Source organism: Lagenorhynchus albirostris, chromosome 4 (genome assembly GCF_949774975.1).
Source record: "Lagenorhynchus albirostris chromosome 4, mLagAlb1.1, whole genome shotgun sequence".
Lineage (NCBI taxonomy): Eukaryota > Metazoa > Chordata > Mammalia > Artiodactyla > Delphinidae > Lagenorhynchus > Lagenorhynchus albirostris.
The window spans coordinates 29772601-29798235 of NC_083098.1; the positions used below are offsets into that span (position 1 = coordinate 29772601).

General features: G+C 49.4%; 1 protein-coding gene across 9 annotated transcripts in view; it reads left to right on the top strand.

Annotated features, from left to right (window-relative positions):
- DCLK2 (doublecortin like kinase 2) overlaps window positions 1–21708 on the top strand; it is a 156787-nt gene extending 135079 nt beyond the window's left edge. For 4 of the 9 annotated variants that reach the window (XM_060147733.1, XM_060147730.1, XM_060147731.1 and 1 more), the window contains 6 exons: window positions 6692–6825; window positions 7237–7314; window positions 13397–13493; window positions 14360–14440; window positions 15577–15693; window positions 20523–21708. In XM_060147733.1, the coding sequence (XP_060003716.1) occupies window positions 6692–6825; window positions 7237–7314; window positions 13397–13493; window positions 14360–14440; window positions 15577–15693; window positions 20523–20720 (705 nt within the window). In that variant the 3' untranslated portion in view covers window positions 20721–21708. Of the gene's footprint in view, window positions 1–6691; window positions 6826–7236; window positions 7315–13396; window positions 13494–14359; window positions 14441–15576 lie in introns of all 9 variants that reach the window. The other 5 variants (XM_060147725.1, XM_060147726.1, XM_060147727.1 and 2 more) reach the window with 2 other exon arrangements.
- The last annotated feature ends 3927 nt before the right edge of the window (window positions 21709–25635 follow it).

Consider the following 25635-nt stretch of genomic DNA (forward strand, 5'->3'; position numbering starts at 1 on the left):
AGACATTAGAAAACATAGTTTCATTTACGATTTGATGGATGGTGCTAACTGAAGAAAGGTGAGCAGGAAAATTATTTCATGAGGCAAAAAATTCTGAAGAATAAATTGGAGACAGAAACAGAATTAGAGGCTTGTAGGAGACAGCAGTAGAACACAAGTGTTCGTTTCTGTGCAGGACGGAACTTTGGAAATGATCTAGTCCATTCATTTCAGCTCTACAGATATGGAAATTGAGACCCAGATATGCTAACTTTTCTTGTTTAAAAGTCTCATTTGTCCTGTTGTTCTACAGATGAAAGTCTTATTCTAATATGCACTCAGCTTCATAATCTGGTTCCAGTTTACCTTTCCAGCCTCTTCTGTTACTCTCTTCCCTACCCATCTGGCCAGCATGGCACTCACCTTCAAGCCCTATTTAACTCACCTCATGGTGGCCTTCAAACCAAACATTGCTAATGGGGCCAGTCCTCGTGTCTACATTGTAGAGAAATTTTAGAGAAGGCGATTTGGGAGTTCTGCACACACACGTCTCCCAAACGCACACAGGACTCTTGGCTTCTGTTTCCACCTTTCAGGGCTGAGCGTCACCATCGTCATCGTTACTGCTTGGCAGGTGATCCTATCTGAGTCTCCCGTATCGTGTGCACAGGTTTCCCCGGGTCCAGGAGTTGCTGAAGACTTGACTTCCTCAGCAGCATTACACCTCATTGTTGGTGTCCACACTGGTCTCTGTTTGCAGCATCCTCTCCCCCAGCAACGTGGCAAACACGTTCATCTTGTAAGATACTGAGCAAGGCCTGTCTCCTTTTTTTTTTTTTTTGCGGTACGCAGGCCTCTCACTGTTGTGGCCTCTCCCGTTGAGGAGCACAGGCTCCGGACGCGCAGGCTCAGCGGCCATGGCTCACGGGCCCAGCCGCCCCGTGGCATGTGGGATCCTCCCAGACCGGGGCACGAACCCGCATCCCCTGCATCGGCAGGCAGACCCTCAACCACTGCGCCACCAGGGAAGCCCGAGGCCTGTCTTCTTGATATCACCCCAGGCTCCCTGGGCAGAGTCAGTCATGGCCACCTCTGGTTTTTGCTGCACTTGCCGTGGTGCAGTGATTTTATCGTTTACTTGTCTGTTGTCTTCTCTAGGTCGTAAGCACTAACGGGGCAAGGTCTGTGTTTCGGTTACTTTATATCCCCAGGGCCGAGGAAGCACACAGTGGACGTGGGTAGACGGCTGGTGACTGACCACCATGGTCACCTAGGTCGCCAGCAGCTGGCCCTCAAACACAAGTCTCCACAGCCTGCCTCATACGCCCAGCACGCAAATAACAACTGAATGGACTAGGCTTTGGGGCCGTCCTGGGGCTTTCTGCTAATCCAGGGTATCCATTTCGCCTTTTGGTTAATACCATTTGATAACTTCCGAGTGTCTGCTTAAAAAGTATGTGAGGTTTTTTTTCTTACTGTCTCCTGCCTTGAGGGAATATGTTTCATTTCTGTTTGTTCCTATTAGGAAAGTAAACACCCCTGCTCTGTAAAACAAGATGTGTTATGTGAACTCTAAGGAGGAATGGAGGCAGCGGTAAGCCAGGCCCCTGGGTGGACGTGAGGGCGTGGGGTTCCCTCCTCTCGACGGGCTGCTTCTGCACCTTGAGGCTGCGGTCTGGGCTGGCCCCGTCCCTCCCCCACTGATGGAGCTTGGCCGGGGGCAGAGGGGACAAGGCTTCCCCCCGCGGAGCCAGACACAGTGCCGAGGTGTTCACGAGGACGCCTCTGCTCTCCACGGCCCACGTCACCGCAGTGGCCGCTGTGATTGACGTTCTCTGAGAGCACGGGGCCACGGGGCCCGAGGACCAGTGGTTACCACAGTGCCCACGCCGCCTGGCTCTGACTGCGGGGGCCCAGCCGGCGAGGAGGGTGGCGGAGGGGTGAGTGAGCTTCCCTGTAGACCCGAGGGTGCCTGTTTCCCAGCTCACTGATTCCGTTCTCACCCCATTTCCCCTCTTTTCCACTCACAGTTCCTTACTGTACGCAGAATCTCAGAAAACCGCCCCTCATCCTCTTCTGCTGTTACGCATCAAGGGAAGATAGCAGTTGGAGACATCAGTCCCCGTTAGGATGAGTCTCAGAATGTAGGCAGGAGATTGGAATCGAGTGCCTCACCTGCCCCACCTGCCCCACCTGGATGAATGTCCGCCCCACTCCGAGACCCGCTCTAACCCCGCTGTGCTGCCCAAAGGGCAGAGAAGGGAGATGATAAAACTGATGTCGGGATGAGGCTAACGTGTGATATGAAAGGGCCGTGGGGTCAGGCTTTGGAGACCCTTAGCTGCGCATATCCAAGTAGAATATGTGCCTGCCTTTGGAAACCTATCCGGACCCCTCGGCTGATCCTAGATAGAGTCAGCAGGTTGGTGTGAAAAAGTACCATCGAGGCACTAAAAGGAAATACGCAGAGGGACTGCCAACCTCTTGCTACTCTAAAAGAGAATTGGGTCTTTGAACACCAGAGCATTCAGACATCTGATTTGCATCCCCTCCTCTGGCAGCAGTGTCATAATTTAAACCCCTGCCAGCAGAGATGTATGGGTCACCGTGTCAGGGAGCACAGGGGTGGCCATTAATGCCGTGAGTTACAGCCTGGCGGTGCCCTGTCAGAGTTAACTATGAGAGACCAGTGATAAATTCCACGTTTCCAGGAGTTCTGGGGGCAGGGGAGAGAAGAGGGTTGGTTTCTCATATTTGAAGTCCTGCTAAATCATGATGCTGACATTTTATTTAGAGAGCTTGTGGCATTCACTTTGTATGTGGGATCTGCATTTCTCACATATTTCAGTTTTGCATTCTGAGAGCAACTTTTGACAGCATCTCTCAGCTTGTGGTGGGCCCTTTGAGCACCGCAGGGCTGGAGTTCTCTCAGTGGTGGCTGTTCAGATCTCACCGAGAGTCTGCAGGCCGTGCAGGCTTTTAGATGCAGGAGGGTGTGGTGGACGGCAGTGGTCTTGTTTGGAGCCCCCCTTGGCTGCCTGCTCGTAACTTGAGTTTTCTGAGCCTCAGTTTCCTCATCTGTAAATTGGAGCAAAAGTTCTCTTCCTAATTGTCCAGCAGGGTGACTATAGTAGTGCAGTGAGACAGCATTTAGGAAAATAATGGAATCTCCCAAGTCCTGCGAGGATGCGCGTTACTGGGGAGAATTGAACTCTCTGCCAGAACAGGAGGCCTTTGGAGTCCCTGTGGGTTTAGCCACCTCTTTCTTAAAACCAGCCTCTTAAAGCCATGTGTGTGTGTCCGTGTCAGTTTCTTAAAGCAATGTCATAAATTAAAAAAAAAAATTTTGGCTGCATTGGGTTTTTGTTGCTGCATGTGGGCTTTCTCTAGTTGCGGCGAGCGGGGCTACTCTTTGTTGCGGTGCGCGGGCTTCTCATTGCGGTGGCTTCTCTTGCTGCAGAGCACGGGCTCCAGGCACGCGGGCTTCAGTAGTTATGGCACACGGCCTCAGTAGTTGTGCTCGTGGGCTCTAGAGCACAGGCTCATTAGTTGTGGTGCATGGGCTTAGTTGCCCTGCAGCATGTGGGATCTTCCTGGACCAGGGATTGAACCCGTGTCCCCTCCGTTGGCAGGAGGATTCTTAACCACTGCACCACCAGGGAAGTCCCAGCAATGTCATAAATGTGTGTGTGTGTGTGTATGTGTAGATTTATAGATGTATATATATATATATTTTTTTTTTCCTGCTTTGAAGAGAATCTCCAGCTAAGATTTGAAATTTACTTACATTCTCTTCCACATATTTGCCTTTGTGTCTAGCATTGGGGAGAGATGAATCAGATAAAATCTTATTATTCCAGGCTTGTCTGGCCCTTATGACACTTCCCTTTTGATGTTTAGCCAAGGAGTACCACTTGCCCAAACATAATTCAACGATTATAGACTGTTCAGTCCCTTTCTATTTATACTCCTGCATCTGACTCTGAATTCCTTATAGGGGATGTGAAAAACGGGACTTCTGGGACTTCGGAGTATCTGACAACACTTAAATACCCCTAGGCATCCCTAAATTGAATGTCTAAAATAAACACTGTTTTTAAAAAATGTACCTAATGAGTGTATTTTAAAGTTGTAAAAACAAAATGACATTAACAAAACTTTTTTTTTTTTTACTCTCATGATAGAGACATTTAGAATTATAATGTTGGCTATAATGTTCTTATCACTGCAATTACTCAGGGAATTTCTAAAGTCTGGGTTTCAGTAAATGCATCATAAATTCTAACTAATTCAGATTGTTCTTGTTAATGTTTATATTAAACATAACGGATGGAAAGTCATCCTAAGACTAAGCATGACTAAGAACCTGGTTTCTGTTGCTTTAGGCTGAATCATTAGTAGCTTTTTTTTTTTTTTTTTTTTGTGGTACGCGGGCCTCTCACTGCTGTGGCCTCTCCTGTTGCAGAGCACAGGCTCCGGATGCACAGGCTCAGCGGCCATGGCTCACGGGCCCAGCCGCTCCGCGGCACATGGGATCCTCCTGGACCGGGGCACGAACCCGCGTCCCCTGCATCGGCAGGCGGACCCTCAACCACTGCGCCACCAGGGAAGCCTCATTAGTAGCTTTGAATATGTTTCTGCTGAGTTGTGGGCTGACTCAGAATGATAACTATCTGTGAGGGACTCCAAATCCTCATCATTAGTCCTGTGAAACTTGCAAGTCATAAAGATGCGTGCTGCGCATGGGTATTTAGTACCTCAACATGGAAGCAGTTATTAAAATACTAAGGTGAAAAATACTCCTCTTAAACTGCTGAGAACATCACAGGCTAGGAAGGTATTTCAGTGTCATCCTTAAAAAAATGCCTATTAAGGTGGTGGGGTCATTGGCATGAGGAAGGCCGGAGGTTCTTGATGTCTTTTTATTGAGGAGTTTATAAATCATCCCCCTCATTAAGTAGCAGACTAATGGATGATGTTGTAAACATGCTTATCTTGAAAAAACATAATTTGCTAAATTTTTCACTTCCTTTCGTAAGTAGTGCTTTAGATGAAAATCTGATTCAGTTCATGGTAGAATACAAGGAAGCACAAACAAAATATGTTTAAAATGTAAAAGTAGAGGAAAGGTATGACGTGAGTACAGGTTAGGTTTTTGTAGTTATCCTCTGAAATTGAGTGTTTTCAGAATGGACGTCCAAGAGGCAAATGGACAGCTTGTTAAAGATCCCGCAGTCAAATCTCAGTTATGTTCTCATACACACTCATTTGCTTCTAAAACAATCCATTTAATAAAATGTAACTTCCGGACTTCTATCCCATAAGGAAAGTTTGCTTATATGTAAAATTAATTTTTTCTGAATTATGGAACCAGCACATGTTCATTGTAAACATTTTGGAAACTACTGAAAAGTATAAAGAAGAAAATTAAAGTAACCTGTAATGCTACCACCTAGAGATAAACTTAACATTTTGGGGTGTTACAGCATATATATAATTTTGAATATTTAAAAAAATTTTATGTAATATAGTAAATATTTCCCATGATTAATATTTATTTGAAATGTGCTTATTAGTGACTGTATAATATTTCATTGTAGGGATTTACCATGATTTATTTATTTTTGGTTATTTTTTTGTCTGAGTTTTTTTTTTTCAACATCTTTATTGGAGTTACCATGATTTATTAAGTCATTACCCTGTTGCCCATTTATGTTGCTTCCAGTTTTTAAAAACAGATGAATTCTGATATTGGCATTCTTGTGTATAACCTTTCGGTCCATCTCTGTTGCCTCAGAGCAGGTTCTTAGAAGTAGATTTACAGGATCAAAGGTTATGAAGGATATTAAGAAATTTACGTATGGTTGCATTGCTTTCTAGAAAAGTTGTTACATGTTCATCAGCATTGTTAAACCTTTTCCAAGATGATGATTTACCTGATCTAATCAGCCAGTCCTTCTAGGAAAGGAAGGAACATTCATTAAGTCCTGATCTGTACTTCATCTCATTTCATCCTCACACCAACCCCGTGAGCCAAGGACCCCTGTCCTCCCATTTCACAGATGAAGAATCCTGCCCAGGGCGAGTGAGAGACTTTCAAAGGTCACATCACCGGAAAATGGGTGGAGTGGTTGGTTATGCAAGCTCAGGCTGTCTGATCCCCAGTCATTTTCTTTCTAAATTTCCAGGGTTCTCCCCTATGTAATATTTATATTCATCATTATCTAGAGAACAAGTTCTAATTTTATTTTCTAAACTAAACATGCAAGTTGGAGACCACCTAGCGCTTCAGTGGACACTTCCTAAACATTTCTGAGGCTCTCACATCCCCCCTCCCCCCCAGCGCTCAGGAAACACACAACAGAAGTTCTAGAGGGCTCTCGAGCCAACCAGGTAAGCCACCACCTACACCCCTCAGCATGCAGACATGTTCATTATACTCCTAGGTAAGGAACTTTTTGCAAAGGTAGAAATATTGTCTTTTTCCTATTTCACACAATCATGCAAAATCTCTAAAAAGAAAAATTAGAGCTTTAAGAAGCAACAAAGATAAACCATGCCGTTAATATCACAAGGAGAGATTTCTTTTGATTTGTTAGTAAATGTATCTGTGTCCTTTCTGCCTAATTCCAAAGGCCCCCCCCCCCCCCCGCTTGCAATCACTGAGAAAAAAAAAAAAAGACTTCTGATTATTGGCTGGTTTCTGTTCCAGGTGTGTGAATATCCTGATGGGACCAAGTCTTTGAAACTGGGAGACTTCGGGCTGGCCACTGTGGTAGAAGGCCCTTTATACACAGTCTGTGGCACCCCGACTTATGTGGCCCCAGAAATCATTGCTGAAACCGGGTACGCCTCCTGGGGGTTGGGGTTAGTGCTTTAACTTTGGGAAAGGGTATATTTTGCTGCTGCTGCTGCTGTGTATTCACATGCCTCTTGGGAATGTGGAGGGCAGGAGAGACTGTTACCTGCACCATGATTTTGATCCCAGGAGCTGGAGTTTGTGCTTCTAGTTCCAAGAGCCCTAGGCCTGGACTTCTGTCCCAAGGCCAGTCTTGGAGTCCCCAAGATGGTGGTGAGGTTGGGAGAAGAGCAGACACCTTTTGTCCAAAGGGTAATTCATTCCTCTACATGAAATGAGCAGTTTGGTACCGAAAGGCCTTTTTTCCCTAACAGACAAAGGCAAGTACTCCAGTAATGTGCAGGGTTCCTGGGAGTAGTATCACTGTTTCTCTCCTCCCACCCACTTTGTTTCCCCAGCTATGGCCTGAAGGTGGACATTTGGGCAGCTGGCGTGATCACGTACATACTGCTCTGTGGATTCCCACCCTTCCGAAGGTCAGTGGCTCTTCGAGTGACAATATTTGAATTGTAAACCCTCTCCCTTTGATCAGGAAGCGGACATTCTACAATCAGGACCAGAAACTGCTCAATAAAAATGTCAGTTAAAAATTACACAAACATACCTTTCACTTTTTTATCTTAATTTACAACCTATTAATGTATATTCCTTGTCCACACGTTTGATGTGAGGCCAAGGCCTTTGCTTTGTGTTTGGTCCCCTGAGTTTCCTGCGGTCATTCTTCCGTAAAACACACCCATAGTCCAGTGTCTGTGATTTCCATTCTCAGTCTTTTTCAAGAGGAATAGATTTAAAGGTCCTTGTGAAGCAATCTGATCCTTCCAGGTAAGCCTTTTTCTAGTTCTTAAGCGTTGTCTCTTCGACAGCAGTTTTTTGTTTTTTGAATAAATTTATTTATTTATTTATTTTTGGCTGTGTTGGGTCTTTGTTGCTGTGCACATGCTTTCTCTAGTTGTTGAGGGCGGGGGCTACTTTTTGTTGCCGTGAGCGGGTTTCTCACTGAGGTGGCTTCTCTTGTTGCGGAGCACGGGCTCTAGGAGCACTGGCTCAGTAGTTGTGGCTTGCGGGCTGTAGAGTGCAGGCTCAGTAGTTGCGGCACACAGGCTTATTTGCTCCGTGGCATGTAGGATCTTCCTGGACCAGGGCTCGAACCCGTTTCCCCTGCATTGGCAGGCGGATTCTTAACCACTGTGCAACCAGGGAAGCCCCCTCAACAGCAGTTTTTTTTTCTTTTGGCGGTACTCGGGCCTCTCACTGCTGTGGCCTCTCCCGTTGAGGAGCACAGGCTCCGGATGCGCAGGCTCAGCGGCCATGGCTCACGGGCCCAGCCGCTCTGCGGCATGTGGGATCCTCCCGGACTGGGGCACAAACCCAGGTCCCCTGCATCGGCAGGCGGACTCTCAACCACTGCGCCACCAGGGAAGCCCTCAACAGCAGTTTTTAAACAACTCACTTTGCAAAGCATTCGACCTAGTTCTTGTAGAAACAGGGGAATTCTTTCTTTTTATTTTGTCCGTTCACATAGTAGAATTACAAATACTTTTGGCATAAACAGTACTGGGAACAGCAGATTGGCCCTTGGTGACCCTGCACCTCGCCTGGTGGCCACACGGTGTTGGGGTGTGTGCTGGGGTCCACAGAGCGCACTCGCGCCCAGCAGTCCATGCCTAGGGGGCGTGTGGGGCTTTGACACAGCATCTCTTTTGATCAGCTCTGTCTCCCTCTTTGGAGCAAATGAACACTTTGAAGCAGAAGTTCATCTAATGGTGCATGTTTGATTTTCCTCTGAGTTTTCTTGAATGCTCTTTTCCTTTTAATCCCTTCTTTGTTCATTTTACAACTCTTTGTAGAGTAGCTCCTGGGGGCCAGGTACTATTCTAAGTGCTGGGAATCGAGTGGTGAACAAAACATATTCTCTGAGGCCATAGCGTTTACGTTGTAGTATTCGGTCAGTAAGTGAAAAATAAGTTTATTCCATTACACCCCCCCACCCCACATTTTATTGTGAAAGCTTTCAAACATACAGAAAAGTTGAAAGGTTTCTCTTTTTTAAATGATCGATTTTTAATTGAGTTGAACAGGTTTTTTTTTTTTTGCTGACACTAAACACAAGAATGACAGAGATGTCAGTCTCTACTTGTGAGAGCCTTCTGGTGTAGATACGTCACGAGAATATTGATCAAGTAGAATAACTGAGCATATGAGGTCATGCTAAGTTGGGGGCATGCTGAGTTGAGGGCTAGAAATCACAAAAGGTTTCGTGAAAGATATGACATTTGCGTGGGACCTTGTCCTTGTGGCCTGGGTTACGTTTCTATAGGTGGAAAGTTCTTTCCATCTGGCCATCAACATCATGGTTTTCCATCAAGATCATTGCTCAGGTGGGTCATACAGACTGTAGGATTACTGGACGTATCAGTTTTTGCTGAATAACAAACTCCCCCTAAAGGCAGGGGTGTAAATCATTCTGTGAGTCCATTGAGCAGTTCTTCTGCTCTGGGCTGGCTCAGTGGGGGCGTGAGGTCCAGTGTAGCCTCACTCATATGCCTGGTAGTTGGCTCAGTGTCAGCTGGGAAACAGATATGACTTGGCCATGTGCCTTTCAGCATCCGGCGGGCTACCATGGGCTTCACGTGATGGTGGATACAGGATATCCCAAAGCAGCCAGAGCGCTTTCCAAGTCTCTGCTTGCCACACATTTCTTCATTGATGTCCCGTTGACCAAACGAAATCAAATAGCTAAGCCTGGGGTAAATGTGGGAGAAGGTTAAGTGTGTACACAGAGGGAGGGGGATCATTCGTGGCTATTTTTACAGTCACACTGTGCCCTGGCTGGTTTCAGTGATGACTTGTTTTGGGAACTAGTCAAGTGCAGAGGGTAGTGGGTTTATTTATTTTTTTTGGCGGTACGCAGGCCTCTCACTGCTGTGGCCTCTCCCGTTGTGGAGCACAGGCTCCGGACGCACAGGCCCAGCGGCCATGGCTCACGGGCCCAGCCGCTCCGCGGCATGTGGGATCTTCCCGGACCGGGGCACGAACCCGCGTCCCCTGCATCGGCAGGTGGACTCTCAACCACTGTGCCACCAGGGAAGCCCCTAGGGTAGTGGGTTTTGATAGCAAGTAATTCTAGGACCATTTACAGTAGCGTTTCCCTCCTTGGTTAACCCAAGTTAAGAGCAGTTGGAAAAGGGTATCAGGGATCAGTTGTAGAGGAATGTGTGCTCACAACTCCCTCTAGTGTTGCCACTTGCCAGCGCAGCCTGGGAGTTTTTTCTTTGACTTTGCTTTTTACTTTTTAACAAAAGTGAGACTCAGATTGAACAATATGTATCTATTGTGACTTGTTATCCAATGGACAACAGCTTCTTTGCGGGATCTTGAGATAAGTCTGGCTAATCAAAAGCAGTAAAACTACATTCTGAAAGCTGCTGCCTTAGATGTTATATTCAGAAGTTGGTCCTACAACTCTAGATAGCTTACTTTTGAAAATGTTTTCCCTCTTTCATACCATGTACCATGTTGTGATGAAAGAGAATCTATTATGTTAAATACTAGTTACAGAAACATCTTCACAGCGTACAGAGACATTCTGGATAGATTTTATAACCTTCTATAATATAAAATATATTTATTTTTATATATTTTATATATCATATATATATAGCAAATTATGGAAATGGTCCTTTAAAGAATGATAAATGACTATGGTATAAGACAGATTATCTACTTAAATTTGTACCTAAAATAAAGGCCTTCAAACAGATATCTCAAAATATTTGTTTTCTACAAAAGATTATTTTCATCCAAAGCTTTTTAATTAAAATTGTTCCTTGGAATTGACAGTTTCAGCTTCTTTCACTGTAGCATCTCTCATTCTTCTTTTAGGGTTTTTGGGCTTTAGTCTTGGGCTGACATATATTTTCCCTCCAGTCTTTTCAACACCAGATTCATTGCTACTGAGAAGGATGTTGGTTTTTCAGAGGCAACTAGAAGTTTTGTTATTGCTTAAGCAAGTCTGTTCTTAGGGCCACTGACAAGTAATACCCGCCTGACTATGCTGAGGTATTTGATGTTTCTTTTAAAGACAAACACATACATACCCCCCTTGAAGTCAAGATGTTTGCACATCATTTGTGAAATAGCTTACAACATTTTTTCAGGTTACCTCGTTCGACCTTTAATGACTTGGCATTGGAAAGAGTAGTACACAGACTCTTTTGCTGTTTTCAAAGTTTTTCTTAATGGGCATTTTCATACTTACAGCACTGTACTATTTAAGAATTAAAAAGTGCCTGAAGCATCTCAGCCAGATTGTACAGTATAAATGTGTTAATCCAGGGAAGATTTAATCAGAGAGGCTTTTATTATGTGACTACTAAGAAGGATAAATTCTCTTCAGCTCTGCTCTCGTGAGAGCAGCCCGGAATTCCCAAAGCTCTTGCAGTTCACGGCACGGGTCCTGAGGGTGCCATTCTAATTGCCAGGATCCTGGGGTTTTGTTGTTGACTTAGGCTGTTTTGCCAAGGACCTAAATCCTGCAGACACACCCCCAATGTTTTAGCTGTTTGTTAACAAAAGCCATAGATATTAAAAGAACATAAGCTAGTCGAGATTCCAGAAAAATACCAAAAAGGAGATGAGTGCAGTCATAGACAAGAATGGCTTAAAAAGAACAAATTCTGGAAATGGCTAACTTTTTTCTGTCTCCTTCTAACATTGTCTCCTGGGGTCCTCCAATTTTCTGAAGATTTCTGTAAAATCCCATTGTGTTCTTAGATGCATCCTTTACTCATTTTGAAGGAGAGTTGAGCTGAATTAAATCAGTGGAGAAGTAACCGTGAAAAGGAAAGAAAATACTTAGACACCTAGAAAGAGTCTGTGCTCACTCCAAGAATATCACTTTTTAGGAGAGCGAGGTGGGTGGGGGCATCTTTTGCCTCGTCCGGTGATCTGGCCTGACTTGTGCTCCTCCGTGTGCTGCTTAACCCAGACGTCATGGACCAGCATTGTCGATTCCGCTGGGCTTGGTTAGAGGTCATGAATGTTCACCGGCCCACAAACTCTACTCTATTTTCCTAGAACAGGAACGAGGCAGCCACCTCATCACACAACCCCCAAATTTGTCGCTGGACACTCCCCAGAGCGATGTATTTCTAGGGACACCACACTTGCCCTTGCAGACCCTGGAGGGCTGGTAGCATGAGCAGCCTCCTGTCCAGAAGGCTGGGCAGGGTCCCACGTGAGCACCCTGAGCAGTAAGTAGGCTGCAGGGAGCCTGTCGGGAGCTCCGGGAGGAATGCTGCACCCTTGCCGAGTGAGACGGAACTTCGCCCTGGATTTTGATCTTGACCCCAGCAGTGCATCCTGAGTTTTCTCCTAGGGCTTTGTGATGGCCTAGAAAGCCAATGACTGTGTTCTCACGCGGGCCATTGACGTGCCCACCAAGGGAAGGGGCTCTGTGGCCGTGGAGATGCAGTTTTCTGGGAGGTAGGGGATGCCCAGCTTCCTGAATTTTTCCCAGCAGTGTTTCCATGGCGCCATCCATAAAAAGTCATCGTTTATCCTGTAGACGCCAGCTGTGTGTGCAGGTGCACCTTGGGGGGCGGGCAGGTAGGCACAGGGTGGGGAGGTACGTTCACCCAGGGGTGGCGAGGTGGGTTTGCCTCAGCCGTGCAGTTCTAGTTGATGTCCTTGGATGGGCTCTTTGTCTCGGACTGAGCTTCAATGAAAGGCAAGTTCCAGAGCGGGGAGCACATTGTGTCATGAATGTTTATCCAGATTCTGAACTCCTTGTGATGTTTTCATATGTTGGCTGCTTCACTGATCTTTGGCTGTTTTCTTGGAAGAGTAGAAAGAGGAAGGACAAGGAGATCTGACAAGGAGATCAAATGTGCTGCTTTTCCCCTCTTACTACCACGAGAGACTGAGGGCAGGTGCTGAGCTTGTTTTTTTGCTGAAATGAGGATTTACATCATTTGTGGATGCCATTTTTTTCCTTGAGTCTTTTTTTATTGTGGAAAAATATATGTAACATAAAATTTATCATTTAAACCATTTTTAAGTGTATAGTTTTAAGGGTTATGTGGTATTAAGTACATTTACAATGTTGTACAACCATCACTACTGTCCATCTCTGGAACGTCTTCATCTTTCCACGTTGAAACCCTGTACCCACTGAACAAAGTTCTTGCATCTTTGTCTCTTCTCTCTCCCCGCTCCCTCTCTTCCCCCTCTCTCCCTCCCCCCTCTCCCCCTCTCCCTCATCCTCTCTTTCCCTCCCCCCTCCCTCCCCCCCCATCTCTCCCCATCTCTCCCCACCTCTCCCCCCACACACACACACACCTCCCTCTTTCTCTGTGATTCCCAGGCCGGAAATGTTCTTCGGTTCTTTGTCTAAAAGGGAGAGAGTGTCATCCCAAATGCAGTTGAGATCCACAGCTGAGCTATGAAATGCCCAAGCCAGAGAGACTGGACTCCTCCCCCGCCTTCCCATGAGCATTTTGTTAAAAACTGTATGGTGACTCTGACTCTTTCTCTGTTTCTCCATCACTGACTTAGTGAGAACAATCTCCAGGAAGATCTCTTCGACCAGATCTTGGCTGGGAAGCTAGAGTTTCCGGCCCCCTACTGGGACAACATCACAGACTCAGCCAAGGTACCCATCCAGGCCCGTTTCTAGGGGTTGCGTCGTGTTGAGGGTCCTCACCCATTGTGTGGGGCTGTAGCAGCTCTTGGTGTTGAGCTCCGTGTCTGTCTTGACTTTTTTTTTTTCTTTTTTCTTTTTTTTGTGGTACGCGGGCCTCTCACTGTTGTGGCCTCTCCTGTTGTGGAGCACAGGCTCCGGACGCGCAGGCTCAGCGGCCATGGCTCACGGGCCCAGCCGCTCCGCGGCATGTGGGATCTTCCCGGACCGGGGCACGAACCCGTGTCCCCTGCATCGGCAGGCGGACTCTCAACCACTGCGCCACCAGGGAAGCCCCTGTCTTGACTTTTAATGTGTGGTTCTTCATTAAGTTCCTTCCTCAGTGTGGTCTCTGAAATGCTTAACCAAATTCTGAAAGCTGGACTGGCTGTCGTCCCAGTTTGCCGCTACCGTCCTCCTGTGCTCCTCTAAGCCCTAAACGTTTATTCTTTCATTTATTCAAGAAATGTGTTACGGACACCCGTCAGATTGTAGGGGTGGATTTGTGAGACCTGCTGAATTGCCAAAAGGAGCAGCACTGCAGTTCTGCGCTGTGGAATGATGACAATGGCCGGAACTCTTAGGAGAGAACATCTTGGGTTTAATGTAGATTCGGGAGAGACCTCTTCCTCTCTCAGTGCCACTGACACGAGGCAGCTGTGTCTGCGTAATTGCCTCCTAGGCACGGGCAGTGGAGGTGATAATAGCTTTTGCATTCAAACGGCTGAGCAGCTGTGTTGGCTCTTCTTTGAAGTACTTGGTGCAAACTCAAGATTTCTGTGTTGATGCTGGAATTACCCCCTGTCGCCTGCTCTATCACCTTCTTTATTTCTTTCCAGGAATTAATCAGTCAAATGCTTCAGGTAAACGTTGAAGCGCGGTGCACTGCGGGACAGATCCTGAGTCACCCCTGGGTATCAGTAAGTACCCCACGTCCCCGGGGAACCAACATCTGTGTCCTGTGGCCAACAGCGTGCTTCCTCGCCAGGGCTTTTGCGCAGGCAAAGTTCTGCATCCAAGTTCCGTGGAGGATTAAATGTCTGTTTTCTCTAATGAGCAAGTAGCATGAAGTCACTTCTCTGGGAGAAAGCGGTTGGCACCAGGATCCCGCTCTGTGAGTGACCTGGCACGTCACTGTCCCTTCCTGGGCCTCAGTTTCCTTGTCTGTGAGAAGAAGGGTTTGGCCAGGATGCTCTCTAAGGAGCTTTTCTGTCATCCTGGGGTTTGAGAGTTTTTAGGATTTGCCCAGAGATGAGCCTGTGTCAGACCCTGGTCTCTGTCTTCATGGCACGTGGTCCCAGGAGCACTCCTGCTGCAGGCGGCGTGGCCGGGACGCGGTCCTGCCAGAGACAGGCAGAGGATGTGTGACGTTGCCTGGAATTTCTCTTGAGTTTGGGCGGTGGCTCTGGGCTCGTGGTAAACACGATCCACGAAATGGCAACAGCAGGAGAGGCTGCGTCCCCCTCAGTCCTGGAGGCTCCGGGACAGTGACGTTAATTCAGGGGCTTTTGCTGACTTTGGCTCCCCAGGCACCGCTGCCACCCACTGTCCCACACGTCCCGACCTTTCCGTTCAAACTCTCTGGGTCCTGCTAAGTGACTTGGCTCTTGGGCCAAGTAGCTGACATGCCATATTTTTTAAATGAGCGATCAGGACTAACAGCTACCTGCATTCTTGATTAAAATGATAAACTGTTCATGAATTTTGATGTTTCCGTGGGAGGGCTCTATACTGAATTAGGTGGCATTTGTGCTGCGGGGGGAGGGTCTCAGAACCCTGTAGAATGTCCTTGTGCCACTGGGACCTCTGCCCTCTCCTCGGCCCCCCTCAGACCTAAGGAGGGAGGTGAATGGCAGAGGGTCTTTCCGAGGGCAGGGGACTGGTGAATAATGGTAATCATTTCTAATTACTTCACTTAGATTGTTCCCCCGACCTTGTGGCTCAGATGGGCCCATTTAGGAGGAGATGGTGGTGGTGACGGCTGGTGTGTGACTGCTGAGGAAGAGACAACATAGACGTGAGAATCAAAGGCAGTGTATTTGATTCTTTCCTGTAGGACGATGCCTCCCAGGAGAATAATATGCAGGCTGAAGTAACAGGTAAACTCAAACAGCACTTTAATAACGCGCTCCCCAAACAGAACAGCACCACCACCGGGGTCTCCGTTATCATGGTAAGTAGAACGGGTGGTTCTGCCCTTGGGCAGCTGCAGCGTCTGGCTCACTGCTCGGGCCAGACATCGAATCTTATCAAGTCAGCCGCCAGGCGCTTCCCTCACGCGGCCGTGGGCGCTGTCGTGTTCCTCTCCACTTCAGGAATGGCTTGGCACGTGAAGGGCACCCTTTGGCCGGCTCCCAGGCCTTGGGTCCTGGGATCAGAGGTTGCGCAGGTCCCAGCAAGGCCAGGCTGATGGGCCCCTGGCCGGGGCGTCCCAGCCTCTTCTCCTGGGCTTGGTGGCCTCCAGGCAGCTGCTTCTGTCTCATCCCTGCTTTCCCGTCTAGAGAGCAGTTCCCAAGCCCAGGTGGCCCTTACAGCAAAAGGAAGTGACTCCCTGACTACTCAAGGCCTCAGAAGTAGATTATTTGAGCTTTGAATGATTCTTTGGAACTTGGGATAAGAAACAGCCAGAGTTAAGCCAATTCCATTTTAAAAAGTCAGTGTTTTGTGTTTTTTAAAGTTCAGAAGAATGAAAAAAATGTATTAGTTTTTTTCAGGGTTGGTAAAATTGTACGAGAAGTCAGTAACAGTGATCCCCATATTTTTTCAAATCCTCCTTCTTCCAAAATGTTTTTAAAAAGGCAGCTTACCTGAATCCACAAACATAGCAGATGAAGAGTGGCATTAAAATAAGTGAAGCAGCATGAAAGTAAGTTCAGCAAATGGGAGAAGAAGGCAGAAAAAATAAAACTGAGCCAGAAGCGTGGCGCGCACCCTCCCACCAGCTGTCCAGACCCAAGTCCTCGCCCAAGTGGGGCCGTGAAACTGGCCCCAGGCGTGTCCGCACCTGCTCCGGTGCCGTGTGTAGAGCACGGATCCTCGGCGTGATCTCCGTCCCGCGCACAGGATCAGGGAGCCGCGGCCGGGAGTCTGGCTTTCTCCGGAGGCGGGGGCCTGAGCTGGGTCTTGGCCACCCCAGTACTGCGGGGATCTGTGGAGCCGGACAGCTCCGTCACCCTGACCTCAGGACAGGCCCTCACCCTCTGGAAAGGCTCGATGTCCTAGCGACTGGGAGGAAAACAGTTGCTTATTCTCAGGGCGCACCGTAGCCTCGGAAGCTTCCCAGCGAGGACGCGGGTCCAGACAGAGGCAGAGAGTAGCCCCGCCCCCTCGTGAGTGCGGGAGGCGGGCTGCTCCTGGAGCCTCCACCACCGTCCTGGCCCTGCCGCCGCACCGTCCTCCTCCCCCTGGGTGGGTGGCGGCGCTCCCTGCTCCAGCCCCCAGGCCAGGCTTGCAGGCTGATGTGCTGCCGGACTCGCGAGTGGGGGTGATGATGGACTCCGGGCCGAAAGAGCAGGAAGGCCTCTTGAGCTGTGGTTTTCCTGCCATCTCAGCAGTGTTCTGCAGAGAGCCTGAGAAAGTCAGAGTTGTCACGGAGTGTCAGCTTAAACCCTTTGCAAAGAACCATCTTGACTGAGCATGAGAAAGTTCTCAGGCGGTTCACCCTTGAGAGCAAGGCTGCCGGCTGGGGTAAGGGGTCACCGCCCTGCCTCCAGCTGCGTTGTTAGGCAGCTTCTGGGGAAATTTACAAAAATTTAAAATTTAAAAAATTTAATATTTAAAAATGCGCCCAGGGCTTACGGCAGCTCTCCCCTCATTCCCTGGGTCACCCGTCAACTCACGGCCCAGATGGGAATGGATGGCCCAAGGCCTGTGGCCCACCAAGGTTCTGGAATGATCAGCCCTTCTGCCTTTTGGCCCAGTATAGGCTCTGTTCTGGTTAAGGACGTTTAGGTTCTCTCAGACAGAAACTACATCTCCCGGTTTACACATGGCATTTTTCCATTTGCTGATGGATTTCAACTGTTAAATTTCAAACTCCTGAGCTTTAACCGGATGTTTGTGTGAAGGAACAATGCTTTATTGTGATTCCAGCGGTGATTGTGAAAGTTGTGTGTTCCCGTGTGTGTTCAGTGTCATCTTGGGCATGTTGGTAGGGTTCCATCTAACCCCGCATTCCGTACACAACTCCACAGCTCGTTAGCTCTGGGGAGGTGCTGACAACGTCATCACGCTCACTGCCTACGGGGGAATCAGTAGAGCCTGCCTCTGGGGGTACCAGTTCTCCATGGCCAAAAAGCTGGCCTGTGAATTCTGGCTTGTCCCCCTGAGCAGCGGTGAGCAGGCCTCCGCAGGGATGTCATACTCATCCTTCCCCGACCGAGGACCTGGCGTGGTTGCGTCCGGGCAGCTCGCAAGGCTTCTGTGTCGTCTGCCTCGCTCTCTTCACCAGTACTGTGCGTCTTTGTGTCCTGCCCTTGGGAACAGTTTCAAATGTTTTCTTAAAAATCATTATTCACAAATGAGTCTCCCTGGTATTTATATGTTCTCATAACTGGGGTATGTGAGGCTCATGTGGTTTCCTACAGATACAAATAGCAGTGGAAACAGGGCATAAATGTTCCGAGGCGGAGCCCTCAGGAACGGCTGTGTCGCTCCCAGACGGAACCTTGCTCTCCGCTGCCACCCCTAGTGTTCTCTCTGCCTTGGCCCCCCACGCCCCCCAAAGGATTGGAGCCTGAGGCTCTGGTGAGAAAATGATAGGGTAGGAATGGTAAATAACAGTGCAAGAAAGTCAAGTTGATGCTGTTGTCTGCATTTTGTTTGACAGTTTGATTTGACAGTTTGAGAGACACTTCAGAGTTTCACTCTGTACCCCGTTGAGACTCTGGGGACCCCGGAGCAGAATTCTGGTATTCAACATGCTATGCTTCATCAGAGCCGCCTCTAATTGTCACCCCTCTTAAATCTGCATGCTTCTCTTGGACTTTGACACCAGCATCCAGCTCTCAGCTCCTCATGGGTGCAGGTCTCCTGTACCTACTGACACCCGTTTCAGCCAAACGCAGCCTTGGAAACTTTACTTAAAACTTCTCGCCTTGCCACGTTGCCTTCCTTCCCAGACCAAAAGCTGGCGAGTGCACGGGAGGAGAACTCCAGTCGTTCTCCTGCTAAAGGCTGTTTTTCACTTAGGTGAAAAAGCATCTTTCTGTGAATGAGAGCATAAGATGGGGACCTTTGTGAAGGCTTTTGTTCTCTTTCTGCAAATACATTTCCAAAGATGCATTTTTAGCAGTAAGACAGTGTAGGGTCAGCTAGGCTTTGGGACAGGAGAACACGATTGGATAGGATTTTGGTTTAAGACGGGCCTGTGGTTTCATAATGCACTTGCATTTGCTCTGGCTTATCCTTAGATGCTTAAGAAAGGACCGTGCACCTGCAGAGGGGGCTCACCACCTCGCCCAGAAGAGGCCATCTCGTGGTGGGAAGGGGAATGATAAGAAACCCCTTCTTGCTGCATTTTGCAGCCTTGTAGCTGACTGGAGAAAGGATGGATTCAAAAAGAGTGCTTCCCCACTCGGGGATTATGCTTCTTTCAGGGGGGATGTTGGGAAGGATTTGGGCTTAAGATAGACAAAACTGTTTCGACTGTGTTGCTTCTGTTGAAAGTAAGTCTAGTTTCTGTCCCCGCTTCTCTCCTCGCCCCTCTTGCCTCTCACGCCGCCTGCATTGCTTTCCTCTGACTAGGTCCCAGGCGATGGTATGTACTAACTGCACAGCAGTGCTTCCTTCCGCTGCACACATGCGTCTTCTTGACGGGAAGGGAAGAGGAGAAATAACTGCGGGACTGTTGCTTTCTTCTACCCAGGGGAAGTTTTATGGTAGAAAAAAGTGAATGCCACCTCTCCCCGCTTTCAGTGTTTTCACTGAGGGGTGGCCTGGCCTCTGCTCATACTGGGAGCTTGGAAGCTTGTTAAAGAGCGATGCTGAGTTTCTGATTTGGCTTGTCCACAGTTACCTCTTCTCCAGGTAACGGAAATTGTCCTTGGCAATCCCTGAGCGTTCAGCCCGAGCTGGGAAGGGCCTGTGGAGAGCACCTGTCTTCCAGTTGACACCAAGTGCCCCAAAGGCAGCCGCCCAAGTCTGTCCTAGGAAGCCCCATTGTTCATTTTTTCTCCAGACTTTTTTTTCCTTCCAGTAAGAGTACTGGAATAATCAGTGGTGCATTTCCCCCTCAAGGTGGTTAGACCACAAAAGGACTTCTGGTCCACGTGCCTTGTAGCTAAAGGTGCCTGAGAACCGAAAGCTCCGCACGTTTGGAAAACCCAGTGAGAGGGCTGCTGGCCGGGCCTGCCTGGCCAAGCAGAAGTCCGCAAGCCCACTCAGAGGAGGAGGAAGGCAGGTCAGGGCCAACCTCCCAGGCTAGGGTCAGGAGGTAAGACGACTTCTGCGCCCCTGGGGCAGGGGAGCAGGTTAAAGCCCTTGGGGGTGTGACAGCATAAGACACCCGCACAAAGAAGAGAAGAGCAGGGAGGAGATGGTGGAGGATGGAAGGATGGGTAATGCAGCACCATCGATTCCCAGGGCTTCCATAGGTTACGGGGCACCGGTGTGATGGGGGTGGGTGGGAGGTACTTACTATAGATGACCTGTGAGTACTCTTCGAATCTCCGACGGGAACCTTTAGAAGAGTTAGCTGTCAGGGACCTCGCATTCTTATGGGGTTTGCTTCTTGTCCAGGACTCTTCTGGGCTCAGGGGCGTGGGGAGAAGCGCCCCGAACCCAGGCAGCTGGGAGCCGGAGCCGGGGAGGATCTGCCCAGGCCGCGTCCAGGGCAGTAGGAGCAGAGGCCGCGGTGCCGGGGACGGGCTGGCCCTTGGGCTGCCATCGGGGGCAGCCGGGCGTTACTTCTCCTCTACTGTTCCCGCCGTGCATGCTCTGCGCGCCCTGCTCGCGGTGCCGGGACCGAGGCGGCGGGCTAACTGTCTCCTGATCTCTTCTCAGAACACGGCTCTAGATAAGGAGGGCCAGATCTTCGGCAGCAAGCTCGGCGCGGACGGCAGCCGGCCCGGCCTGGAGCCCGCTGCCCCGGAGCCCCCTGCCCCGGAGCCCTCTGCGTCCCCCGAGTCGCCCCCGCGCTCTCCTGCCGCCGCCGCCGCGGAGTGCGAGCGGGCGGGGACCTGGCGCCGCCACCGCGACTGACCGGCTGCGGCCGCCGCCCGCATCGCTGCCCGCACCGCGCATCGCATCGCCGGGGTGGAGAGCGCGCGCCTCCAGGGCCACCGCTTCCCGCGCGCTCCGCTCGGGTCCTGGAGGGGCCTGTGCGCGTCGCCTTCGGGGACAGGTCCTCGGAGTGGCTTCGTTTAAATTCTCTGTCTTCTCAGTTCAGTGGACATTTGACGGCGTCACCAGGAGAATGTGCAACTTTTATCTGACATTGAGCTCATTTTTATAGAAACACTTTGGATGCACCAAGATCTTTCTCTTATTTAAGTAAACTCAGGAGGGCTCCCTTTTTCTTACAAGCAACTCAGAACTGCGTCTGTCCCTTTGTGGGTGCCCTTCCTCTGCTGACGGGGGTCGGGGGCTGGCTTCCCGCGCAAGGCTCGGAGCCCGAGCGGACACGCTGGTCCCGGTACTCTGCCCAGCCTCGGGGGCTCGTCTAGGACGACACTGGCTCTGGACTTGGGCGCAGACCGCAGGGAAGGCCGTTTCTTCCCTCGAAGTGGTGTTTCCCTGACTCTTCCCACGACCGTATTAGAAAATGCTGACGACCTTGTCCTTGGGGCTTTTTAATGAGAGGCGTGGTGCATGCCGCGTCGCAGGGGCGCTTCCTTCTCCAGGTCCGGCTGCGGGCAGAGCAGGACCAACCAGCGACCCCAGGAGCCGCCGGAGCCTCCCTTCTCCATCTGCTTTTCATCTGCAGCGGCGGCAACAACCCCCAGGAAGCGCGGGGCACAGTCGGGACTGGGCGGGAAGGTGCCTGCAGACATCCTCTGTTACTAACCTTCTGGAAGGCTGCTGGCAGTTTTTCCTTTTTTCCACCACCCTGCTCTTTTTAATGATTGTATATAATCAGTGAATTTGTTTTACCTGCTCGTCTTCTAAACGGGTGGGCCTGTAGTTCATTCTCATTGTTAGACTTTTGCCGCCTACAAGTGTATCCAATAAACTTTTCCTTCTTGAGAAATAGCCGTCAGGGTGGGTAGAGGTTCCTGCGTGGTGGTTTTGCAAAGAGTGTGCGGTCAAAGCAACACCTCCCCGGCCCAGGTTCTGGCTGGTGCCGGTGTTTGTTTTTGTCTCGGGGTCGCAACGGGGAAGAGAGGTGCTTGGGAAGAACACACGGAGGTGCACCTGGAAGTGTGTTTGATTACAGGTGCGGAAACTCACAAAAGCTCAAAAACTAATAGAGATTATTAGTGTACAGCAGAGGACTTCGATGGAACCAGAGACAGGAAGGTCAGGCTTTATAGGAAATGGGGAGCTGTTCTCGTCTGTCTGTGTCTGTCTCAGAGACTGTGCCGTCTCCTGTCTCTGCTTCTTTCATTGCGTTTTGGCTCTTGGTTTCTGTTCCCTCATAACGTCTGCTTGCCTGGGCTCTGGCTTAGCCTGCAACTGCTTCTGTCCCCAGCTTCGCAAGGCTGTACAGCTCCACGGCTTGAAACCGTATCTTTCAGCTCTGGTTCTCTTCGTTCACATTGCTGTGTGATGATTTCTCTCTGGGCTGGTGCTGACCTGTGATCCAATCCAGAGGCAGGTGACAGGATGCAGATGGGCTTCCTGGGCACACAGCTCCAGTGGGTGCAGGCTTCAAGAGAGGGTAGTGATGGGCAGGTCCAGAACATTCTGCCTGTCGCTCTTCTCACTGGTTAAAGAGCAAGCTTTTTCATAGCTTACAATAGAAAAATGTTTGTTAATGGCAGCGAAGAGCTAATGTCAAAGAAAGAGGAGAAAAATGAGGATAGTGAAAATGAAAATGGAAGAATGACGGAGCGAGGCCTTTAGTGTACTGATGGGAGCCTGAAACTCGACCCCATCTCTCAAACTGCAAGGTTCAAAGACGTTTGCTAAAGACTTAAGAAAATATATGGCCAGGGCAGTGCCAGTCACTGGCGACAGGAGCTGGAGCACCTTCTGTCCCGCACATGCTCCCACGTTCTGTGGCACCCTTGGGTGGCCTGGAGACAGGAGTAGGCTGAGCTGGGTGTGGCACCGTGGCCTAGCAGTGGCCAAGCAGTTCTTTAGTAATGAATCCCACAAACACCTAGAGTGTTAAGCGGTGGTAAAGGAACAAGCCCAGAAGTCAGGTGACATAACCCGGGTCATAGAACTGGCAGGAGACAGAGCCATGATGTGGTTTCAGATTCCACGGACATCAAACCTGGGCTCTTTTGAAGGCAGCCTGTTGTCCAGGGTAAATCAAGGCCTGGGCATGAGTGGTCATCTAGATGAAAATCCTAACTAAAGGCTCCGACACCACAGCAAATTATTCATTCACCCACACATTTAGCAAACGTTATTGAGCTCTTATTCTGGTCTCAGGATTCAAATTAAATAGAGGTCCTTTATTGCTGGGTTCCTCCGCTCCCGCACTGAGAGAGAGGCATGTGCTTGGTTTATGTTCATCCCCTTATTCCAGCAGGGGAGCCATGTCTACAGAAGTTGACCTTTGAATAGAGCAAGGGAAGCCGTGACCTGCCGAAGCCATCGCGGGCTGCCTGCTGGGCCCAGCCAAGAGTCAGCGGGAGTCTGTCTCTCTTTCTTCAAAAAGGTTGCCGTGACGTGAAAGTACATGGAATATACAGATGGAAGCATTTGGCGTAACTCCCCCAGAATATCTGCATGAATAAGATTGTGAAACGTGAATCAGGAGATGGGGGACGGTTCAGAACAGATAAACCATATTGAAAGAAGAGTGCTGGGTAGTGATGCTGTCTTGGAGGAGGACTTTCAGGGCAGTTTGCCATCCCGTGGAAATACAATGTAAGCCACATAATTTAACATTTTCTGGTACCATATTAAAAAAATCTAAAAAGGAACAGGTGAAATTATAGTATAGTTTATTTAACCCACTATATCTAAATACATCCCTTTAAAGTATTATTTCAACATGTGATCAATGTAAAAAAAAAATCATTGGGATACTTTACCTTATTTCTTTGTCCTAAGTCTTTGAAACCTGGTGTGTATTGACATGTATGGTACATCTCAGGTTGGACCAGGCACATTTCAAGCGTTTAGTAGCCTCGTGTTGCTCCGCCTGCCAAGCTGGACAGTGCAGCTCTAAAGAAAGGCCACAGCACTCAGTTTCCTTGTTTCTGTTTAGTTTTGCATATGATGTGTATGACAATGCAGAAGGAACCCTTATCCACTGTTTTAAATGGGATGGACTGATTTAAGACGATCTCAGCAGGTTAGAGCACTGATCCAAACCTGAGATGTGAAATCAAAGCGCGAAGTCCTGTGATTCAGTGGCCAAGGCCTTGGCGTTCACTGCTTCACGGGAAAGATCTGGGAGGGGAGAAGTGCAAAGAGCATCACGTCATTAGGCGCCAACAGAACTGCTTAAACGTTAGCATAACCTTAAGCTGCATCCTGAAAAGTCCGTGCAGATCGTGGGCAGCGTGAGTCGAACCTCCCAGGTACGGCTCTGCGCTGGGGCCTCGGGGTGTGTGGTGCAGACGAAGCAACCATCGCCCGAAAGAAGGCAGCCAGGGTGGCGAGGGGTTTAAAGCCCTGGGAGCCAAGGACTGGTGGAGAAGCGGTCAGGTGTTGCTTAGGAAGACCCGGAGGCACCTCCGCCTGATGTGTGGCTTCACAGTGAACTGCTCTGTGGCAGGGGCTGCAGACCTCTTTTGGGCGCTCTGGGTGGTGGCCCGAGGTCAGTGGGTAGGAGGCATGAGGGTCAGGTGTGAACGCAGCGTCGCAGGAGCAGCCCGGTGACAGAATTCGCTGCTTTCTAAAGGAGCGATTGTCTAGTTCTGGGAAATGCCTAGGTGCTAAATAATAACAAAAGCTCATAGTCTGTACAGTTACCTCACACTGTCTTGTTTGAGCCACACCACAGCCCTGAGAGAACAGCTAACATCCCTGTTCAGCAAATGAGGAAACTCAGATGGGTCTCGAGCTGACGGAGCCTGGACATGCCTCTCCCGGCCCCGGGGCAGGTGTCCTGGGAGCTGCTGTGCCCCTCCAGGTGGTCAGGGATGCTTTAGGGGTAGCGCCTGTGTCCTAAGGTGGAGGTGGGCTGGGCTGGGGAAGACACCTGACAAAGTGGTAGAAAATCACTTCTTAGGCGGCTAAGAAGTTCCCAGGGCAGGGGTGTTGTGTGAGTTCTGTTAGATGAAGGAAGGCAGTAGTCTCTTCTGAGGGAGGCGGATGTGTGCAACTTTGGTTAGTCTTGGCCAATGGATTTTCAGGGGCTATTTTATGATAAAACCCGCAGCCTTGAACTCAGTGAGGGTGTGTTACCATCACTGAGCAGCTGAGCGGAAGAAAAAGGTATTTGGTACAGAGACTGACCTGCTCGTGCCATACTCCTCACACAGGAGCCTCCTTCATTTGGGGCAGGGCTGGCAGCATGGCCTTTGGCGGTCAGGAGGGTTTCAGCCCGAGTCTGATGGTGTGAGGCTGGGCACCTGCCTGTGCTGGCACTAAGGTCAAGCCTGGGGAGTGTCTCTCAGCTGATCCAAGTCTGAAGCTGCAGCACAGCCAGCTGCTTCTGCCAGGCTCCCCCAGAATCTTGGTTTTGGCAAGGAAAAATATTCCTGAACTTGAGACAGGAAAATGATTCACTGCATGTTTCTGGCACGTGACTGCCGTGGAATTCAGAGGAACATTTGTAGGTCACCTGCTTCCCTTGCCTGCAGGTCAGACCACCCTGTTCTCTAGGAAGAACGATGTGAGGCCCTCTGGTTTGAGCAATCTGCATTTCTGGCTCAGAGAGGCAGGGCAGGGAGTGATGTGTCAGTGTCATTCATCGTAGCCTTGGGCTTTTATATGGTGATCATGTGATTTGGGGGACCCAGGAAATGCATCACGGACTCTACTTTTCATATCTATTGAAAAGAAAGATCCGAAAGATGTTTCTCCCACTCACCTGAGAGAAAATAGAAGA